This window comes from Marmota flaviventris, chromosome 1 (genome assembly GCF_047511675.1).
Source record: "Marmota flaviventris isolate mMarFla1 chromosome 1, mMarFla1.hap1, whole genome shotgun sequence".
NCBI lineage: Eukaryota > Metazoa > Chordata > Mammalia > Rodentia > Sciuridae > Marmota > Marmota flaviventris.
In genome coordinates, this window is record NC_092498.1 from 126,096,370 (window position 1) to 126,117,986 (window position 21,617).

Sequence of the window (21,617 nt, forward strand, 5' to 3'; positions counted from 1 at the left end):
GGGCAGCAACGACGATCCTGCCCAGACCCTGAACAAGCGACCACAGCTTGGAAGGAAAGTGAGAGACCAACCCTGCCTCCCACAGGCTGCCTGATGGGGCTTCCCTCCCACTTCCAGGTCCGGGGTCGAGGTGGGGGATAAAGTGCAGGCCTCAGGACCAGCAGCACAGCTGTACCTTGGAAGGTGTTGACGAGTCTCCCCCGTGCTACCCAATCAGAAAGTGGCACTAGGCCTGCTGCCCTGCTTCACAGAGCCCTGGGGATAGGGTGGGATGGAGGTGGTAGTGAGTGTGGGGACCACAGGTCCTTGATTAGCGAGCACCCTGGATCTTTCAGGAAGCAGAGGGGAAAAGGTAAATGCACCCATCCCCTCTGGCCCAGCAGCTGGATTCCCCAGCGAGAACCGAGTGACAGAAGAAACACCCCAGGAGACGCTGAGCAGTCAAGCCACCGGAAGCATTTTAATGACAACTGGCATCACAGGTATAAATAAATAGCTTCTTTCTGTCTATAATATGTGCTACAAATATATTTTTCAAAGGTCCAACTAAGCCTCAGAGGCTTCCAGGACCCTTTCCCAGCTACTGACTTTAGTAACAATAATAATAATAATGATAAAAAAAAACACCAGAAACCATCCCTGGCATCTCTGTGAGCGTCTCCCTGCTGGGAGCATTAAGCTCTGTCCCCTCCACAGCTACTGAACAGAGAGTCACAAAGGTGGTCATTTCACCCCATGCAGGTCTTCTCAGCCACGTGCCTATTACTTTGGATGAATGTGTTTTGTGGTGTGAGGCTAACGGTGATGCTACTCAAGAGCACAGCTGAGGGACATCAAACACAGGGCGCGTTTTCCGAGTTTATGCTGGTGTACCCTGCCCGGCAAAGTCAGAAAAGCAGCTTAAATCCCCCCAAACACTTCTCATCGTGGGTCATTTTTCAACATTGGCTGTGCCTTGCGACAGACCCACCCCGAAAGTTGACACCGATTCCGCCTGGGTACAGCCTCTCTGGGGTTTGACCCAACCTCCCCACCGGGCAGGCACTCTGTGTGGTGGGTGGTCCAGGCTGGGCTCCGTCCTGCTGAACGGGACCCACTCCCGGGCCTTGACCCTGTGATGGTGGTGGTGGGGTCACTGAAGGCGTAGAGAGCTTTTCCTAATTGTAAAGTCCCAGCAAAGCCGGAGGGATACAAGAAAGCACGACAGTCACAGGGCGAGGAATGGAGGGATGGACATCGTTGCCGAAAAGCTGTCTGATGAAGAGAATATAATTTATATTTCATTTAGGAAAAATATACCACGTGATCCTCAGAGATCAGTGTTAAATATAAATCAAATGTGAGTCTAGGCCGTAAAAAGGAAATGTGCAAGAGGAAAGAGGAGGCCACTGTTGGAATGTCCAGGTCCTCAGTTCTGCCCGGAGGCCACGTCGGCACGGAGAAGGTCACTTCCCTGGCCAAGTGGACCTCGGATGCAGGGCCTCCTCTTGGAAGACCCTACTTTTGTATTCTGCTTCTTTATTAGAAATATAAACAGAGTATGATTTGTCTCTTTTTATCTGTCGTTTTGCATTTTTTAACAAATCATTTTTGGTAGCTCGTGGGTGTCTGTAAGACAATATCCCCGTGGGGCGTGGCAGGCCTCAGCACTCCCATCTGTCCCTTGCCTCCCAGAACAGGGGAACCGACTTTCCAAAATCCACCGTCATCAACTGCTAAAAAACCCTTGATACAAAAATGTCCTTCCCACTGGGCCTGGGGGGAGCCCAGCCCAGCCCCACTCAACCTCTCAGGATGCCCTCTGCCCACTGGGGCCCGTGTCCGCCGACCCCAGGGTCTGAAGGCCCTTGGCCACAGGACTTAGGCCTTCTCCTGGAATTTCTCCAGATAGTTTCTGAGCTCCTTGGGAGCACCCACCTCCACATCCTGGCACACCCACTGGATCTCCTCCTGGCCACCCAGGATGGAGTTCACAGTGGGGCAGCCTCCGTCGGTGGGGATGGTGGTGAAGGTGGCGAACTTCACCTTCTTCCGCTTGGAGGTGGGCGAGTGTGGGGGCTCCTGCTTCTGTGCCTTGCCTGGCCTCCCTGGGTCCGTGGGCCTGCGCACCTGGCTCTGCACCTGCTTCTGGGAGCCCCCGTTGAGGAGCAGGTGGTCGCCCTCCTCGTGGCCCCCCAGCCCGCGGTCGATGACGGTGGTGTGCTCGTCCTGGGGCGGGGCAGGGTCCCCGACACTCTCCAGGAGCTCGGCCTCATTGCCCAGCCACACCCAGTCGTGGGAGTGGGTCATGGAGGCCTGGCCCTCCAGGGGCACCTGCTTGTGCCTGTACTTGAGGGCAAAGGTGGCACAGTTGATGAGGAAGACCAGGATGGCCAGGCAGAAGACCCCCAGCAGGGCGTACATGCCGATCTCCAGGTCGCTCAGGCCCCGGGGCGTGGGCACCAGGTCGCTCTCCTCCAGCCCGGCCCCCGCCCTGGGCAGGTCCACGTGGGCTGGGAAGTTGGTGAAGTCGATGGGGATGTTCTGCAGCTGCCCCTCCCCGGGCCGCGCGCCGCCGTCCAGCTGGCTGCTCTTCCCCACCCTGTTGTCCTGCAGTGACTTGGCCGTCGTGGTGGCCCTCCGCAGGGCCCCTTCCTCACGCTCTTGGAAACGCTCGTCCTGGCCCTTCTGCCGACGGTCACTGGTGTGGTTCTTGATGTCATCCTCGTCCTTGTCCCCGGTGGGGCTGGTGTCGGCGTCACTCTGTCCAAATTTGACCCTGATGTTGCCGATGCCCACGGCCAGGACACTCTTGCGCTTGGATTTCTGACAGGCCTCGGCGATGGTCATGTCCACTCGGACCAGCGGGCCCTGACCTTCCCCTTCGGCCACCACCATGGGCCACCTGGGAGAGCGGGCGGGGGCAACAGACACCACAGCCTCATCCAGGGAGGTGGCAGCCAGCGAGAAGTCCTGGGTGTCGTAGATGTCCAGGGGTGTCACGGAGCCGTCACTGAACTGTAGCCACGTGCTGACCATGGCTTCCTGCGGGGAGAGAGGCAGTGAGAACCACCTGGGGAGGCTCTTCTCCTCCAACCACCCACGAGAATGATGCCCCAGACAGGGACCCCAAATCCAGACCCCGTGGCTGACGAATCTGGGGAAGAAAACAGTTTTACACCAAGGACAGATAAAAGCACCTTAACTTCAACAAGGACCCTCAGCCTGGCCCTTCCCAGGAGAAGAAGCCAACAGATATGAGTTTCCTGTCTTCACCACTGGTCACCAGATGGGCCCTGTTACCTGTGGCAGACCCTTTTATTAGTGGCCAGGTGCTCGTGATAACAAGGCTGCCGAGGAGGGGTGGGTGGGAGAACCGTCAGAGCCCCAGGCAATGAACAGGAGCCCCCTCCTCGCTGCACCTGCCCTGTGAGCTGGGGGCACCTTCTGCTCTGCCTTTGAGCCCCCCCGCCCCCAGGAGACGGTCAGTCCACAGCAGTGATGTGCTGAGAGCCAGCTGAGTGCTCTCTGGTGGCCGCTTGGCTGTGCCAGCTTCACTCTGCAGGTTGCTTTTGTGGAATTATCACCGAGGAAAACAGGAAGCTCGGGCCAGAGTGAGGGCTGAGTGGACTGGAAAGACTGGCTGTCTTCCCATCAGTGCCCAAGCAGCTACACAGAGTTCCCAGAAGGGAAAACAGTCAAGAAAGTTTGAGAATTACCAGCCCGCAGGTCACGCCCCCACCTCCAGTCCAAATGCACCTGGCAGAGGCTCAGTAAGCAGAAGCATCCCATCCACCTCCTCCCTGGACAAGTGGACACAGCTAACAGCCCAGGCAAGGCTGGATGCACTTGGCTGCAGAGACTGTGCCTCCCAGGTGGGGACTCCCTGGGGCAGACACATGGGGACCAGGCCTCCATCAGCTAAGGTGGAGCCTGGGTGCCCCTGGGGCAGGGTGTGAAGAGATGGGTGGGGAGAGCTGATGTCCAGCTCTGCCCTGAGGGGTCAGGTGCCCTCACGGTCATTCCTTCTCTTTCACAGTTATGCTCCCTACTTGGTGACAGATTGGGAAAGAGAGATAACAGCGGGGTGGTGGGGGCAGAGCAGGGCTGGTGGCAGAGGCACCTCGAGCTCTGGGATCGCAGCTGGGCCTAAGCATCGGGCAGAGAGATGCTCAGGGGAAGGCCAGGGCTGCGTGTCCCAGGCCAGAGGAACAGCAGGGAGGCTCTGGGAAGCTCAAGAGGAGGGCGTGTGACACACAGCAGGGAGGCCGGGAGGGCAGGTGCCATCAGAGGCCCTGCGTGGGGGCCTGTGGGCTGCGAGGGAACACGGCCTCTTTAGGTCAGTGGGAAGTCCCCTGCCTCAGTTTTAGCCCTAGAAGGACGTGATCGGACCCACAGTTTCAGAGGCTCACTGTGCCCCCAGCAGACGGGAGGGTGGACGAAGAGCATGGCCAGTCCCCCCTGGGAGGGCTGCAGATGGACTCGCACCTGGCCAGGTTCCACAGGCTGGCGGGGAGTCGAGTGCTTCAGTGCTCAGGACTTGACCTCTGCGCTGACCTGCTGCAGTTGAACACTCCCCCCTCAGGCGCGTGGCCTGCCCTCCGCCAGGTCCTACCTGTTTGGGGGTACGTAGCAGCTCCTCGGCGGTGGCCACAGCTGTGATGGCCTTGCTGTGCTCGGCGTTGGGGTGGAGGGACACAGACAGCCCGGCCACGAGCTGGATGGCCAAGTCCAGCACCGACACTTTGTCCTCCAGCACGGTGACCGTTTTCTCTGCCAGGATGGAGTCAGACAGTGGGGACAGCACCTGTGGGGTTGGAAGGACATGAGGAAAACTCATCACACCTATTTTCAGATGTCAGAAACTCCCCAACTGGGCCTAAGTCCAGAACACAGAGCAAGGGAGTCTCATGCCCATCCCACTATCAACGCTGGCCCACACTGTGGCTTAGGGGGGAATCAGATAGCCATCCCTTCCCCAAGCAATTTTAGTTCTATTTGTTGGAAAATTGAAATAAATATTAAAATTCAGTATGTCTTTAAAAGAGAATGACCCCTCCCAGTTAGAAGAGGTGCCCTGTACAATGCACAACCTGGTTAACTGTATCGAGTGATCCTGTTGACTTGTGATGCGTTGCACATTAACTGACTTTGTGCAACCTGATTCAAATTTTGAGTGAAGTATGGAGTCAACTGGGAAGAACTGGAATAAAATAGTCCATACCTGCTGGGACACTGGTTTCTCCCCCTCCCATAAGCTCCATGGGGTGGAGATGTCCAGGGGAGATGGCGGACTGTACCAGTCACTTCCACACATGGTTTAAAGATCAAGAACGACATTCCAGAAAGGTGTTGGGCAACAGGGACTTGAGGGATTATCCACAAAGATTATCCACACCCCATTGTCTGTCCCAAAACACCCCACATGTCTCCTGAAGCAAAAGATGGGGTGTGGATGCTGAAGAGTCGGAGAGCAAATGAAGGGCTGGTGGCCATGTCCAAAAGTAGCAGAGACAGGAACCTGCCGGCTCCAGCCGGCCACTCACAGATGCACAGAGGACACAAAAGTCACCCGAGAGGGGCAGGCAAGGGGACCTGGAGGGGAGCTCCCTGGGGGAGCCTGGGTGGGAGGCAGCAGCAGTGTGGGTGCCTTGGGGTGCCCCAGCAGATCTGGAGCCCTAGGTGCTGGGTGGGCTGCCCTTTCTGCACCCCCATGTGGCCCTCTGGAGCCATCGGGGGCCAGGGAATTGTCCACAATGACCTGCCCATTGGGAGCCCTGGGCACCACTACCAGGAAGCAGGCTGACGTCCCGAGCCCTCGCTTCCTACCTGGATGGTGGTCATCCCGACCTCCCGTCCGACCAGGATCCTGCCATCCTGCAGCGTGGCCACATGAGGTGACTCCAGCTTTATGAAGTCCACCACCAGGGGGGTGATGTCGAACTGCCAGCCGGGGCCCAGCAGGTGGCTTGGCTGGCCCCAGGGGCCGGCCGCCTCGGACACAAACTGGGTGAGGACCCGCACAGTGGCATGCTGGAATTGCAGGGCGCAGCCCCGGCCACGCCGCTCCTCTTCCTCCTCGTCCTCACTGTCCCGCGTGGGCCTGAGGGAAAGGAACAGCCGCTCTGGGATCCAGAGGCCTCCCAGAGCAGACATTCTGTACCTGCCCTGGGTCACAGGCATGCCAGTTCAACCCCGGGCAGCACAAAGGGCTGGACACCCTTCCTGGAACGTGTCTGTCAGCAGATTAAAGACTTACGGGCTAACTAAGCACGCACTGTGTGTGCACTATCCATCTGCCATCTGTGGCTATTTAAAAGTAAGTTAACACAAATTAATGCATTAAAAGACTCAACTTCTCAGCCGCATGGCAGTCCAAGTGCCCCGTGTCTGCCATATGGGTGGCTACCATATTGGACAGCGTCCTTCTAGGACAGCCCCCTGCTGCAGAAAGTTCTGCTGGACAGAGCCGTTCATGCTCTTGAGGTGAGCCAGGCCCCACTGACCCCCTGTGTATAAACTCTCCAATCAGCACCTTCTAACTAGATGAGGATACGGAGGCACAGAGAGGTCAGGGGTCTGGCTCCACAGCTGGTCCACAGCAGACCTTGTGTGGATGGGAACGCAGCATGTCCTGGTTCCACGCGGGACACACCCATTCTCTTGGCCACTCCTGACCACGGTGTGACCTGAAGGACCACTGTCCTCCCCAATCAGGCCGATTTCCCTCAAGCTCTTCTGGGAGGTTTGACTCCCTGTCTGTGCGCTCTTGTTGAGACACACTCTTGCTGTAATCTAATGAAGACTCCTGTGCCTGGGAGCCCCCAGGGACAGTCCTGATGGCCCAGGATGGGGGATTCCAGGCCTGAAGCCAGGACCTCAGCCACGACACCCCCTTAGGCAACACAGTGGAGGGGGTGTCATAGCTCTGAGCCCACTAGACCCCAAGCTCCTGCCAAGGACCCAGAATCACACAGAATAAACAAATTAGAGGCTGTTTGAAACAGTAGCCCTGTGTTCCAGTAGAAATGCAATTAAATTGTATCCAATAATTTGACCTGCACAGAGCACTTCAAGCTTAGAGATATTCACAAAGCACAGGAGAGGGTGGATGCTTTCCTTAGAAAATTAAATCAAACCTCAAATTCCCTGGGGCTTGAAGGCCTAGAAAAATGGAGACACTTGTGCTGCCATTTGGAGAACCACTTGCAAGAGAGACTCTCCCCAGCCCACGGGCAGCAGGAGGACATCTCGGGCTGGATGCAGACCCTCTGTTGAGCAGCTGTGGGTCCAGCTCTGGCTGGGCCATCCTGAGCCCTGGCCCCTTCAGGGAGCTCTTGTTAGGGTTAGGAGATGAAAAAGTCGTGAGAACATCAGTGCCTACTATGCGCGAGGTCCTGAACCGGCCCCTGTAGAGTCAAAACTGTCCATAAAGCAGTAGTTATGGAGGTTCTAGGATACCTCCTTCATGCCAGGCTCACCTCTTGCTGGCCACGATGGGGACCCTCCAGCCCTTAATCTGGCTGAGCTCGGTGTCAGAGACCTCAATCTGCAGGGGTAGCCGGGGCACCCACACGGTGATGTGCAGGGGGGCGCTCAGGTACTGGTAGGTGAAATTCACTACTGCATCCATCCTGCCCTTGATCTCTTTGCCATTGACAAAGACATAGTCACAGTGGTCGGACACCTGCAGAGACAGAGGGAGTGGGGATAGAGACGTCCTCAGGACCCTGAAGACCACCTGTCTTCAGTTCAGTTCACCCCATTTTCTTGGAAAGTACATAGGCTTCGAATCCCTCAGACAAGGACCTGATACAGATGGTTGCATTAGGAAGTGACCCCAGGGAGCAGGGGTGAAGGTGATAGTTACAACCCCTGGAAATGAGAGAGAGGCTCTGTTTGTGCCATACGAATAAACGGAAAACTGAAATAGAAACACAGCTGCATTACAGGAAGGGACACAACATGACTTATCTCATGTAGCTCCTGCATCACCTCCTAAACTGTGACATCCTTCAAAGCAAAGAGGGCATCCTCTTCGTCTTCAGCCCTTGGTTCCTTATACCAGCTGCTCATGAAGCAGGAGCTCAGCAGAGTGGACGGTGGGCAGATGACGGGATGGAGAGATGGGGGATGGAGGGATAGATGGATGGATAGGTAGATGGGTGAGTAGATGAACAGATGGAAGGATGGGTTGGTGAATGGATAAATCAACAGATGGATGGATAGATGGATGGAAGGACAAACAGATTGATGAACAGGTGGGCAAATGGTTGGCTGGTTGGCTGGATGATCAGAGGGATGAATAGATGGAAAGATGGATGAATGAATAGATGGAAGGATGGATGGACAGATGGATGGAGGAATAGAAGGATGATGGATGGAGGGAGGATTAGATGGATGGATAGCCAGCCAGATGGATGAAAGGAAGGATGGATGGATGGATGAACAGAGCCTCCCTTCATGGGGATGCCTTAGGACACCCGTCGAGGATTTGGGGTTGAGTGAAGAGGCAAGGAGCCACTGAGATGAGATGGAAGAAAAGCAGTGGAAACACAGGAAGTTAATTTGAAAGCTCCTAGGAAGACCTCAGGCAGTGTTTCCCCACCTTTCCAGGGTCAGTGACTCCTTCGAGAACACACATAAGCCTAATTTGTGCTGGAGAGGTGGACGTTCGCACAGTTGAGCTTAACACTTTGGAGTTAATGAAGTCATCGGGCAGCACTTACCATGCAAAGCTGTAATTGCCGATTTGCTTATCTGTCTCCTAGTCTGCATGCTCTGGGAGAAGCAGATCCCCCCCGGAGGTCTGGACCCCACCAGATGACCTCTAGTGCTGAGCAGTGACCTCCTGTGATGGCTCACCCTCTCCTTCCCCACCTTCCGGGGCGGTGGGTGGCGACTCTGGGCCCGGTTTCCATCTTCCATGCACTGTTCTGTTTGCAGAGGCAGCTGGTGAGGGCTGGGCAGAGAGACTTCGCTCCATCTGCTGGGGACAGTGGCAGGGAGCAGCTGGGAAGGACACACGGACGGGTCCTCTCACCCATGGTCAAGAGCAGTGTGTGTTTCCACGCTGATGAAGGATGGAAACCAATTTTCGCCGCTGTCCCAGGCTGGCCGTTAGGACATCAGAACTGCCCCAGATCTGGACAGCATTAGCATAACGGCCGGGCAGGAGTCACTCCAATAATCTCCTCTCTAATCAATGTTGTAACTTACAGACCGCTGGCTTCTTGTCGGTTACCTTTCTGGCGTGGGTGGGAGGGGACCTGGCCTCTGCAGAATATCTAAGCAATTGAGAGGAACAACAGTGGCCGGAGGCTGCCGGGCATGGCAGGGCCCCATCTGGGCTCATGCCCAGGGAGTCCTAACCAACAGGGAGGTCTCCAGGTACCTCGCCACCTCCTACGTGGCTGGCTGTGGGGACCACGGTGCCAGAAAGAAAACTAGTTCTTCTACAGACAGGAAGCAGCAAGGCCACAGGTATCTTTGTGGTCCCCTGGGGGTGGGCACCCTGGGACTCTGCCGTGTCACATGAGGACCTGGCCCAGGGATGTCCTGGGAGCTCAGTGCTGTGCAGAAATGCTTGGCCAGTTTCCAGCTGGGACAACAGCTTATACTGCTGGCCCCAACCATGGTCACCATTGCCAAGGCCGAAAGTCCTAGGGAAGAATTTGACCCAAGCCCCAGGAAGCCTCAGGTGAAACAATCCAGGAGCTTCCATCCTTCTGAGCCACTGCGGTATGTACGTGCACTGGGATCAGCAGTGTCCTCCAAACCATGCACCCACTCGACCGCAAGGTGACCTCATCTGGAAACGGGGCCCTTGCAGGTGCAGTCAGTGGGGAGTGGAGGGGCCTCAGCCCACAGGATGGGCCCTCATGAGGAGCGTGGAGGGAACAGGTGTCAACAGGAAAGGTGGTTCCCTGAAGTGTGGTCCTGGGACAGCAGAGGCTGGTGTCAAGGAGTAAGAAGGTGGCAGAAGAGGGGAGCCCCCTTGTAGTCATGTGGGGCACCCCTACCCTGCAGCCCTGGTTTCTCAGGGGAAGGATGAAGCTCTGCTTCCAGCCATGAGCAGGTCCATGTGACTGTGGCCTAAACCAATCAGAGCTTATATTCCCCCAGCACAGTGATTGGCTCAGGGTGAACAGGTGACATACACTGGGGCCATCAGAGGAGACTTCTCAGGCAAGGCTAGGCAAAGATGCCTGCTATCTTCTGTGAGACCTCTGCTTAAAAAGCAGTGGTCTGACAGAAGCTTGCAGCCGTCTTACAACAACTTCTCTGAGAATTCATTCAGCACAGGGGGCATTGAGCCAGGAGATGGAGAGCCAGAAATAAAATACTACTTCCTTTTAGCCTCCTGATCCAGCCATCCCTGAAGCCAGGGATCCCTTACACCTCACATATAGAAGCCAAAAAACGTTTCTGCACCTATTTGGCTCAATTCAGTTTGGGTCATGCAGTCTTTTGACCAAAATCATCCCCTCAGACAACATGCCCAGCCCAGTGCCCAGCCCAGGCCCTCCATGTGCTACCCTGCCCATCAGCATCTCAGCACAGAACAGGAGACGAGGCATGAAAGGACTGCCTATCTTCCAACAAGCATTGCATGCTCAAGAGGAATCCTCCAGCCACTCAGAGGTTGAGGATATAGGAAGAGAAGTGAATGTAGGAGGGGGAGAAGCCCCTCTAAGTTCAGCTCAGAGAGGGTGTGCATTTGCTGCTTTTGCTGTTCAGCACCTCTGTTTTCTATTTCCTGGGAAAATTGTTTAATTATTTCTGGGAAACTGCTCACATCCCTATCCCCTAGGTCTTGGTGTCAGGTACGTGGCTGGACACATCATGACAAGTGATCTTCCCTCCCTGGCCATGGTGACTAGTTCAGAACAGGCACATGGCTTGGCCTGGCCAAGGACAGGGATCCCAGGACTTCCACATAGGTCTCCAGGGCTTCAAGGCCCAGGACTTGAGCCTGGGGCATCTCTACCCAGCATTGAGGATGACATTGACAGTCCAAACAGTGCTGAGAGGGTCAGAGGGATTGATTCAAGGGTCCCCCGCAGCCACCTGCCCTAGACCTTCACTGATGAGACCGTTTCTCCTTGCTAATCCAATGTGGGGGTCTTGGCGGCTCAGCACCTGCTCACTCAATGAAGATACGGAGAGTTGGCATAAGATGCTGCTGAGACCAAACCCTGGCTCTCAAATTGATCTCAGCAGAGGAGTCTGGGGAGAGCCACCACGGGTGCACTGTTTGCCAGAACTCAGTCTTCCCTGAAGCAAACCAGCCACCCAGGTCCCAGTCTGGACTGGACCCTGGGCATCATGGACCTGGCCCGAGCTTTTCACCCATGAAAACCTCAGCTCCAGGGTCCCTGGATGTAGAAACCTCTTTTCTCAGTTAAGCAAATCCAGATGGAGCCTCCCTAAGCTCCAGTAAAATCTGGCTCACAAACAAAAGGTCTGATCTCATGCAAAAGTCTTATATTAGAAGAGAACATTCTCTGTGGCTCGATGGAGGGTCAGAATAACCCGCTCCTTCCTGGACAGCTCCATATGTATGTTCTTTCCATCAGCCTCTCCCAGGAAAAAATGCTGGCCTCCACTCCTCCAAGGCAAGGTTCTGGGTCTGTGCCTCCCTTAAAGCGTCTTAGGTTTGTGTGATTCAATATGGCGGCCACTGCCATGTGTGGCCAAAGCTGGGGACCGTGGCTAGAACAACCATGAGACTGAATCAGCCATTTCATTCAGTGTTAATAATTTACTGATGCACACGTGGTCAGTGGTTATCATACTGGACAGCTCAGTAACCTAAAGATCTGTCTGTGGTGTACTCCTCCTCGCCTGAGCCCAAAGGGAGCCTGAGACTACAATGGCTTTGAGGTCACATGCACCTGGGTTTGATTCTGGACTCTGTTACTTATCAGCTGTGTGACTTTGGAAATTTCTTCAACCTCTCTGGGTTTAAGTTTCCTCAAAATGAAACTTACAACAGTCCCCACTTTGCACTTGCCAGAGTGATCAACTTGCAATTTAAACCAGAATATCTTCCAATGTCCTGTTGCTCTTAGAATAAAATGAAAGTCTGGCCCCAGCTTGACGCCCCTGACTTTGTGCCACCTCAGTGTTCCCTACGGTCCTCACCCATACTCCTCCATCTTGGCTGACTTTCCGGGGGACACCCAGCTTGCTCACCCCCTAGGGTCTTTTCCCATGCTGTTCCTGCTGCTTAGAAGACTGTTCCAAGCTGTTGGCCCGTGGGCATCAGCACAGATGCAGAGAGGCTCCCGACTATCCACTGCAAACAGCCCTGCCCATCTCTTCGCCCCAGAAACCTAGTGGTTTCTCCATGGCATTTACAATACTGGAAATGACCCTGCTTATTATGTTTGTTGACTGACAAATGCTCCCGACTGTTGAAGATAAGCTGTGTAAAGGGAGCGACTGGGAGCCACGTCCCCAGGTGTGGGAGGTGCTCGGTAGAGACCATCGAGGAGAAGGAGCAGATCGTGCATTTCTTTAAGTGCCCAGGAGGCCATGCCTCTAAAGAGGGATGTTAGTGGGCACCTGTGAGCAGAGGCCCCAGTGGGCTGGCCTGGCTTGGCTTGGCTACCGTGTTCTCTTGAGCCACTTTGAGCAGAATGTCCTTGAGGGGCAGCTGCTCTGGGCACCAGCGTGAGACGTGGGGCTGACCTGAAGCCCAGGCTCCTTGGATCCCAGACCAGGCAACCTGCCCCCTGAAGGGCTGCCGTGGTACACCACGGGCCCTGGGGAGAAGCCACGGCTTGCTGTTGTAAATCATTGAGTTTCTGGGTTCCTTTGTCACACAGCATGATCACAGCTGGAGCTGGCTGACACAAATCTAGCCTTCCAGGGATGACCCAACACCCTACTGCTGTGTGCCCCAAACCAGTGACGACCCGAGACCCATGTCTACCCGCCCTAGGACGTGGAGCTGTGAAGGGCTCTTTGCTTTCTGAGAAGAGCTGAGTCGGTACAGGGGTGCCACACCCACAGTGCATGGCATTTATTAAGTCCTTGCTGTGTACCAGGCACTTCACAAGCCTTGTGACTCACTCAGATGGTGAGTGACAGAGAAGACCGGGCCTCCATCTGGGGGCTGCCAGTCAAAGCCGCACAGAGGTGCTTGTGTGCTTCCTGCTGTCTGCTGGGCGAAGGTGGTCCTCTCAGCCTCTGCAGGGTCATGTGCCTCTCTGTTGTACGGGCACTGTGGGACAATGAGTAGCCAGCACTGGATGCCAGCAGCCTCCGCCCCAGGGGTGACCACAATCACCTCCAGGCATTGCGAGTGGCCCAGGGACACTCTGTGGAGAGCCACCATCTAGGTCTGCCTCTGTGGCAATGTCAGTTTCACCAGCAACACTGTGTCCTAGGCCGCAGCACTCCAGGAGGTGGGCATGAGCACCCCCACTTCTCAGGTGGAAGAACCAGCTGGGGTTCAGAGAAGAGCTGGCTAGTGCAGAGCAGCTTGGGAGCAGGCATTGGAGTTGCCCACTGAGGCCCAGGCCCAGGGACTCGCGCTGGGAGAACCCTGCACGGGGGGAGCTCCCTTGCTTCACAGCAGATCCAGGTCCAGAGAAAGGCTGTGCCAGGTACCTCGCTCGCTGGCCTCAGCCCAGGCACCTCCTCTCCCTCTTCTTACCTGAGAACAGGCGGCTCTTGCAGAGAGAGGCCCTATTGTGCTTCTTCCTCAGCCCTTGGGCCACGAGAAGCAGGAGTGGGGACTGCTAGTCTCTCCTCTGCCTAAAGTCTGCCCTCGGCCCTGGGTGCCACCCAAAGCAATGTGAATCCTACAGGCTCTCCAGAGAGGGGGGGCCATTCCCAAGAACTCACTCTCAAGCTTGCAAAATTGAGAGTAAGTTCCATAGAGCAAAGTTTAGGGGTCAGAGTTCAGGGGAAAGCCAAGGCTATGCCTGAGGGGGTTGCTCCCCACGACCTGGGACAGACCGGTCAGCTCATCACCTGTGAGCACTCTCTCCCGCTCTGGGCCGGGATCCCTTAGCTGGAATGGACCCTGGAGGTCCATCGGGCTGCACTGGAAATTCAGTTAGTGATCTCTCTCTCCCCAGTCAATCGTCCCTGGGGCATAGTGACATGTGGCCCAGTGACCACAGGAGCCCCTGGGGAAAGCACAAGCCAGGCTGTGAACCAGGGTACCCCAGGGGAGCCTCACTCAAGATAGGGGAGGTGCCGAGAGCCCTGGCAGGCAGGCAGCACAGTCCAGGGCAGGCTCAGTGGCTCTGATGTCCTTACCTGGGAGACTACCCTGTCCAAGCAGCCCATCCCATGCCACTCTCTATCATGGTCACCCCTTGTGGTTCCCGCCAGCTTCGTGGTGTTCTTGCCTCTGGCCACCTGTCTGCTCCTCCTCCTCACAGCATGCCGGTTCCCAGGGACAGTTCCTCGCCTGCTTATTTACTGCTGTGTGCCCCAAACCAGGATGACACCTCTGGCCAATCAATCTTCGTTGAATGAATTAGCATGTGATTTATGAAAACTTGACTGTCATACTGTCAAATCGAGTGGGATTCGAGCATCAAGCAGGACAAGCACCACCCAATAATCTATGCCGTGTCACAGACTGCACACACAGCTGTATTTCAAAGATGCTCACACTCGGGCAGGAGGTGGGAGCAGTTACGTGCTCTGGTGGTGCCCGCAGCTCTGCCACCCACCCCAAGCTTCTTCTGCCACTGTCCTGGGACTTCTGCTAGTGGCTGCCCTTCCAGGGTCTACGCCCTTCGCCTTCCCATGAGCACCAGCACAGACATGGCCCACTTCCTGAGGGTGCTGCGGCTCCTCCTGCCCCCACCCTGGACACTGTGCACGGCCTGCTGGCCTGGCTGAGCTTTCCCAAGGCACCAGTCCTGATGCGGTGAAGGAAGAATAGGAGGAATGTGTGTAGGAAGTCACCTGTCCCTGCAAAACAAAGAGCCTATAGGTATGTCCTGAGTGTATGCACACCCAGGTGTGTGTGTGTGTGTGATCACATAAGCATGAGGAAGGCCTACAGGGACACCAGGAAAGTGGTCAGTACTGACCACCTGAGGCCCTGAAAAGTGTGCTGAGAGTGTGCACAGACCTGCCCACTGGAAGTGCTCTTGGTGTGTTCTCCCTGCTGTAAAGTAGTATCTCCACGTGGGGATTACAAACATGTGTCAATAGAGGTGTGTAAGCAGGCCCAGGCTCCACATTGTGATGTGGGCACAGTCCCATCCACCTTGGGGACAGGCTCAGCTCCCCTGGGCCAGGAGGACTAGACAGGCCATAAGGTGGTGACTGGCGAGCGGGCAGGTGCCTGAGCAGAGGGGACACCCGCAGTGTGCTCTCCCCTGGGAACGTGGCTTCTGGGTCTCCAGATCTGTTGGATTTTCCTGAGAAGTGGGGACCCTCAGTCATGAGTGGCAGGAAAGGAAAGCCGTGAAGCCACTCTGGAAAGGTACCACGTGACCAAGCAGTTCCAGTCCTCAGAATCCATTCAGGAGACACCAAAACACCTCTGTGTAAAGACGCACACGCATGCTCACATTTGTTTAGAAACTCCAAAAGTAGCCATTGATGGACAGTGTGGGGTCCACCCAGACAACTGAATATCCTTCAGCAATGGAGGAACAAACTGCCGATCTAGGTTAGACTGTGGTGCAGCTCCAAACAAACCCACGATGCTAAGTCAAAGGCAGGGAGAGCAGAACACAGATCCACGGGTACAGAATTGGTTGCCAGGGGCTGTGGGCGGGAGGAGCAACAGAACGCAAATGGGTGACACGAATGTCCCATGACTGGGTCATGGAGATGGCTGTCTGACTCAGAGAATTTGCCAACATCTTTGAAATGCGTGGCTACAATTCTGACATGTCAGCATCACCATGCACAGCACACCAGGCCTCCCTCCCGGGGTCTACCTCATGTAGCCAGAGGACCTTCTGACTCTGAGTTCGTAAGTCCTTGGCTGTGTGGCCACTGGGCCAGGCTCTTCACCTGTTGATGGAACTCATATGCCCTCCAAACGACTTTGGATGCTGGGACTCTGACTGTCCCAAGGGCCGGGAGGAACACGAGGACTGCCCAAGGCTGCCTGCCTCGGAAATACCAAGGCCCAGGGAGAGCCTTCAGCACGCCTCACAGCACGAGCCGTCTCTCACAGCTCTGGAGCCGCAGACCAGGGAGCCGCAGACCAGGGAGCCGCATGGCTGGCTCTGGCCGGACTCCTGGCTGGCAGATGTCTGCCTTCTTGCTCTGTCCCCGCAGCTCCTTTTCTGTTTTCCTCTTTACTCACCCCCTGCTTTTCTTTGGTAATGGGGCTTGAACCCAGAGGTGCTTTGAGACAGGCTCTTGGTAAGGTACTCAGCCTGGCCTTGAACCTGTGATTCTCCTGCTACGGCATCCTGAGTGGCTGTGACTACAGGCGTGTGTTGCCACACCCGGCTTCTCTTCCTCTTCATGAAGGGCAAAAGTCCCATCAGGACCTCTACTCTAGTGACCTCTCTAAGCCCAGTTACTACCCAGAGCTCCCACTGCTTAATACCACCTGACTGGGGACAGGGCTTGGGCATAGGGACTGGGGGGTGTGCAGGCCACAGTGGTCCACTGGCTGCCTATCACATGAGCTTCAGGTCCCCAGGCCAGGGCTCCTCTCTTGTAGCACAGCCAGCTACCTGTGCCAGGGTCACTGGTCCTCTGCATCGCCCTATGGGTACCGAGCTCAGGCGGCTGGTGTCTGTCTCAGACCCAGGAGATGGGAAGGTTTATTTGCGTGCACTGGGCAAAACCTCAGCGTCTTCAGACTCAACCAAACTGAGCTCCCTAAATCCAAAGCCTCCTGGGCCTGCAGCAGAGAAGCACTGATTAGATGTGAACGCTCTCCCCATGGCAGCCGGACACAGCCTTCAAGCCCCAGGGGTGACACTCCTGAGTGGCCAGCCCCTTTCATAATGCTCCCCCATGCTGTGCTTTGTCCACGGCCAGGGATGTCACCTCCCCACTCATCTCAGGGGGACGTTCTCAGCTCGAGTCTGCTCATTTCCCTAAAGGTACAGATCACATTCCTTGAAACACTGGCTACGGGCTCCTTGTCAAAATCATTTCCGAGCAGCCAGGGATGACCCTGGGTGTAACTGTGATGAGATCTGCTTCTGGGTCTTGTTTCTCTCCTGGGTTTTGAAGCTAAAAATAGATTCCTTCTCTTTGGAGAACGGGCTGGCATCTCCGTCTAAGCTGTCACTCACCCAACTGAGATCCTGTCCTCTGACCCTGGTCCCCGGTCCTGCCGTCCCCTCCTGCCTCACTCAACCACTGCTCTATTCTCTGCTTCTATGAATTTAACTCAGGACGAGGTCAAGGGCTCTTTCTACAACACAGTGATCACAGTTCATAACAATGCACTCGATTTTTAAAGTTTTCTGAGATTGTTTCAAGTGTTCTCACCATAAAAAGATCCGTGAGTCAATGCCTATGATAATTAGCCAGAAAGAGCTCCTCCACAACGCTTGAGCATTTCCCAACACAACATATTGTACCCGGGAGGTAGATAGGATTTTTATTGTTCACTTAAATAAATAGAGAAAGAAGGAAGGAAAGAAAGAGAGAGAGAGAGAGGAAGGGAAGAAGAAAGAGAAAGACAGATTACCAAGATGGTAAAATGGAGCAGGACCACGAGGGACCCCGCTGGACAGGTTCTGAGTGCGAACAGCCCAGCGGACTCCTAAGCTCAGAGGTTCCTAGAGAACGGAGGCCCCTGAGCCCCACCGCTCCGTGGCTGCACGCTGAGTCACTTACTTTGATGACACCCTCGTCCGCAGACTTGCACTCCACTGACTCCGAGATGTCGGTCACCGCGCTGTTCTCCTCCACGGAGACCACCCTGAGGGGCACCGCCACTGTCTTTCCTGTGAGGATGGCTGTGTTCAGGATTTCAGTGTCCTGCCGAAAGAACCAGACACGTGGGGGTCAGGGGGGTGCTCCGTCCCTGGGATTTCCAGGGTAAGCACCAGGCTGCCCCTGTTAAAGACACCCTGTGGCACTTCCTTCAAATGTAAAGGGCATAGTTTGGGACGGATTCTCAAGAACGCCCAATGCGTGGTCTGCATAGGCTGCTCCTCCTGGCTCCCCACGACCACTGGTTCATTTCCTCTCTGCTGCGGAGCAGGCGGTGATTCTCCACCAGCCAGGCTGCGGTCCTGAGCCATAGGCGTGTCCCTGGGTACCTCAGGCCAGCAGACACTGTGGAGGGTGCCTGTTGCGCTCTCGTCACCCTGCAGCAGATGTCCGCCATCTGACCTCCAGGGCCTGGACTACGTCACTTGACCTGGTAAGAGGGACTTTGCAGGTATGATAAGGCTCAGGATCTTGAGATGGGGACACCATCCTGGGGGACCTACATGGCCCAATTCTAACATCTTCCTGGGGGGGCGGCCACAAAGGTCCGGGGAAGGAAATGAGATGCAGGTATGAGGACAGAGGTTCCAGGGACCTGCTTGTGGCCTAGAGGTGGGGTGGCCTGTGGGTGATGGGTGGCAGGGCAGGAGCACGCACTGACCACACCTCCACCTGGCCCCTGGGCTCATCCCAGATGCTCCTTAGAGCTGTCAGATCCCATGTGTCGTCACCTCCTCATAGAAGTGCAGCCACAGGACAGGATAGGTGGCAGGTGGCTCAGAGTCACAGGGAAAGCGGAAGAGCACTTCGACAAGGCGGGATCAGGTCACCCCCGGGCAGTCATTCCAGCGAGATGGCCAGGACACCTTAAACCACCCACCTGTGCATGGCCCCGCCTGAGGCTCGTTCTGGGAGGGTGTCTCTGGCTGGCCCTCTGGGCTCAGGGCCCACCCCTCACCCAGAGGAGGACCCGGCATGTTCACCAACAAGACTACCAAACAGATTTCCATAGGAAAAAGGGGGTTGAAAAAAATCAGACTCATGTTACCAGAAAGAGAGAGTGGTGAGATTCCTGTGGAGCCCACAGCAGATTGCCCCCTGCAGGGCCACCAAGTCGGCCCCGGAGCCTGGGCTGGTGGCACCGTAGCAGTGGACCTAGAACCTGGGCTTCATGTCTTGTTTGTTTGTTGATTTTTGCTTGAGGGGGTCTAGTTATGTTGCCCAGGCTGGCCCTGAACTCCCGGGCTCCAGCAACCCTGCTTTAGCCTCCTGGGTAGTTGGGACCACAAGTGCCACACACTCACCCAGCTAAGCACTTTGTTTTATTTTGGGCAGTACCGGGAATTGACACCAGGGGCGCTCTGCCCCTGAGCTACATCCAACCCCCCCTTCCCCCCAGCCCTTTTAATTTATTTTTTTTTTGTTTCAACGTCAGTGTCTCACTAAGTTGCCCAAGTTGTCCTTGAACTTGCAATTCTCCTGCCTCCATCTCCAGAGCAGGGGTTTCCTTGTTCAGTGAAAACTTTTCAGCAAACCAGACCCTCTTCCTCTGCTGCCCTGGGGAGCCCCCTCCGACACAGCCAAGGGGCTTGGCTGATTCTGTTCATGTTGACGTCATTCGAAATTCTCAGTCTACCTCCTTCTGCAGGCATTGCGACTTGCAAAGCAGTGGAGAAACACCTTTTTGCATCTGTAGGGTGCAGGCTGCTCGCAGACGGTGATGTGTCTAGCACACTATTTAAGTGCCTGAGATGGCACCGTCTCCTGAAACCTCCTTTTGTAAGCCTTTTCTTGATGGCCAAATGAGGGTACGAAAGGGTCTTTGGCCTTGGGACATCTGCTGAGACCTTTTACTCTCTGGTCGGTTTCCCCTGAAGTCCCTCTCCAGAAGTGCTGCTCCAGTTTGAAGCAGGAGACTGGGAAGCAATTGACACTGGTGACCTTTTGCAGTAAGCAGGAGCACCGTGGGCAGAGGCTTGGGTTATGAGTGGAGCCCAGCCTTTCTCATGAGCTAGCAGTTAATAATCCTCTGCCAGGTCTGTCCCTGGTGCCCAGGATTCCTGAGGCTGGGGCTGTAATCTGGGCTGCTTTCAGAACGGCTTTAGAGATGCTAAGAATACCGCAGGAGCCCCCGAGTCCATTTCCAGGGTCATTACAGGTAATGTGTTCAGAGATGGACCTGCACATTTTCTCTACAGAGCTATGGCTTCATTAAAGCTGCAGGCTCCCTGGCCGACTAATTGTGATTAGTTTCCTAGTGCTGTTGGGGTTTCACACCAGCATGCATACACTCATTTGCACACATGTCCACACTCACCCTGTCCTACCTTTACACTCCCTATCTGAAACTGGCATTGCCCGGAGGCTGGCAGGGCTGGACCTCAGCCTTCCTGACCACATGAATTTCAGGGTGCTAACAGCCATGAAAAGAACAGGGGACAGAAGGAAATGCCTCCAAGGCAGGCCAGTAGCCTGAGGTCCCCTGGCAGGGGAGTCACTCTCCTGAGCAGGGAGTGTTCATTGCCTGGTGAGCATAGGGAGTTGGGAATCTGGATTCTTCTCTGTGACAAACAACACTGACTTGAGTGGCTGCGACCACCTCTCTCTCTCTCTCTCTCTCTCTCTCTCTCTCTCTCTCTGGATCTCCATTCCCTCCTTTTGCAGATGAGGGCTTGGGCTCCGTCATCCCTGGGTATCTGGCTGTCAGATCTAGACATCTGTCTTACTCAGCCCATTTGATCACAGCAAAATTCCACAGATGGGGAGGGTTGCAAACAACATACACTTGTTCCTCACAGCTCTGGAGACCTCAAGACCAAGATCAAGATTCAGGGTCTGGTGAAGATGGAGTTAAAGAGGGAGGGAGGGAGGGAGGGAGGGGGGGAGAGAGAGAGAGAGAGAGAGAGAGACTTTGGTGTAGACACAGGGTTCTATGTGGCTGGTTGCAACCCCCAAATACTTTTCAGTTGATGCAATTCATTGCTGACCAGGACATTATTTAAGTGCATAAAGCTGCATTATTTTCTGAAACTCACTGAAGCCATCCTGTGCAGGGACTGCTCACCTCCCTTTGCCCTGTCTCTCATGGCTGCCCAAGTAAGCTTATACTGCTGGCTGCCTATCCCTGGCCCCTTCTGGCCCGGGAGGAGCTCATCCTCATAGAAAGCAGAACTCTGCCTGAGACCACGGGGTCGTACAACTCCTGTCGGCCCCAGCAGAGTTTAGCATGCACTTATCAATCCAGTCGCAGAGTGCTGAAGCCGTCATTATTGCCTGGGAGATATTGGTGTCATTAAAGGTTCCTCCCTCCTCTTCCTTTGCGCTCTCCCTCTGTCCCTTCCACCACCGTCAGAGAGCTGCTCTGCTCTGCTGTGGAGAGTCAGTGGCCCAGGGCACTTTAAATCACTGCCATTTCAAATTTGCAAAGAGCCCGAGGCTTTGGATTAAACACGCTTTGTTGTTGACTCGTCCTCATAAATGCTAATTGCTTGAGCTGTTTTAATTTTTAAATCAATAAAGAGCATAGAATTGCTTCTGGAGCATGAGACCCAGGGTGTGAACCGCCTCAAATTATGCCTGGGAAGGGGCCCGCTGTGGTCACCGGGTCTTCACCCCTGGGGCAGAGCAGAGGGTAAACATGAGTGACACCCTCGAGGGTGACTCAGCCATGGAGGGGCATCAGGACATGTGTGAAGTGGGAGGGCCAGACGCTGAAGGGCGCCCTCCGGGGCTCCTTCACA

General features: G+C 55.3%; 1 protein-coding gene across 1 annotated transcript in view; it reads right to left on the bottom strand.

Moving 5' to 3' along the window:
* Window positions 1-446: 446 nt before the first annotated feature.
* The window catches only part of Tmem132c (transmembrane protein 132C), a 273,283-nt gene continuing 252,112 nt past the window's right edge, over window positions 447-21,617 (bottom strand). Inside the window, exons 5-9 of the mRNA XM_027952017.2 lie at window positions 17,779-17,922; window positions 7,461-7,666; window positions 5,809-6,082; window positions 4,595-4,786; window positions 447-3,024 (exon numbers count right to left, since the gene is read on the bottom strand). Of these exons, the coding sequence (XP_027807818.2) occupies window positions 1,861-3,024; window positions 4,595-4,786; window positions 5,809-6,082; window positions 7,461-7,666; window positions 17,779-17,922 (1,980 nt within the window). The 3' untranslated portion in view covers window positions 447-1,860. The remainder of the gene's footprint in view (window positions 3,025-4,594; window positions 4,787-5,808; window positions 6,083-7,460; window positions 7,667-17,778; window positions 17,923-21,617) is intronic.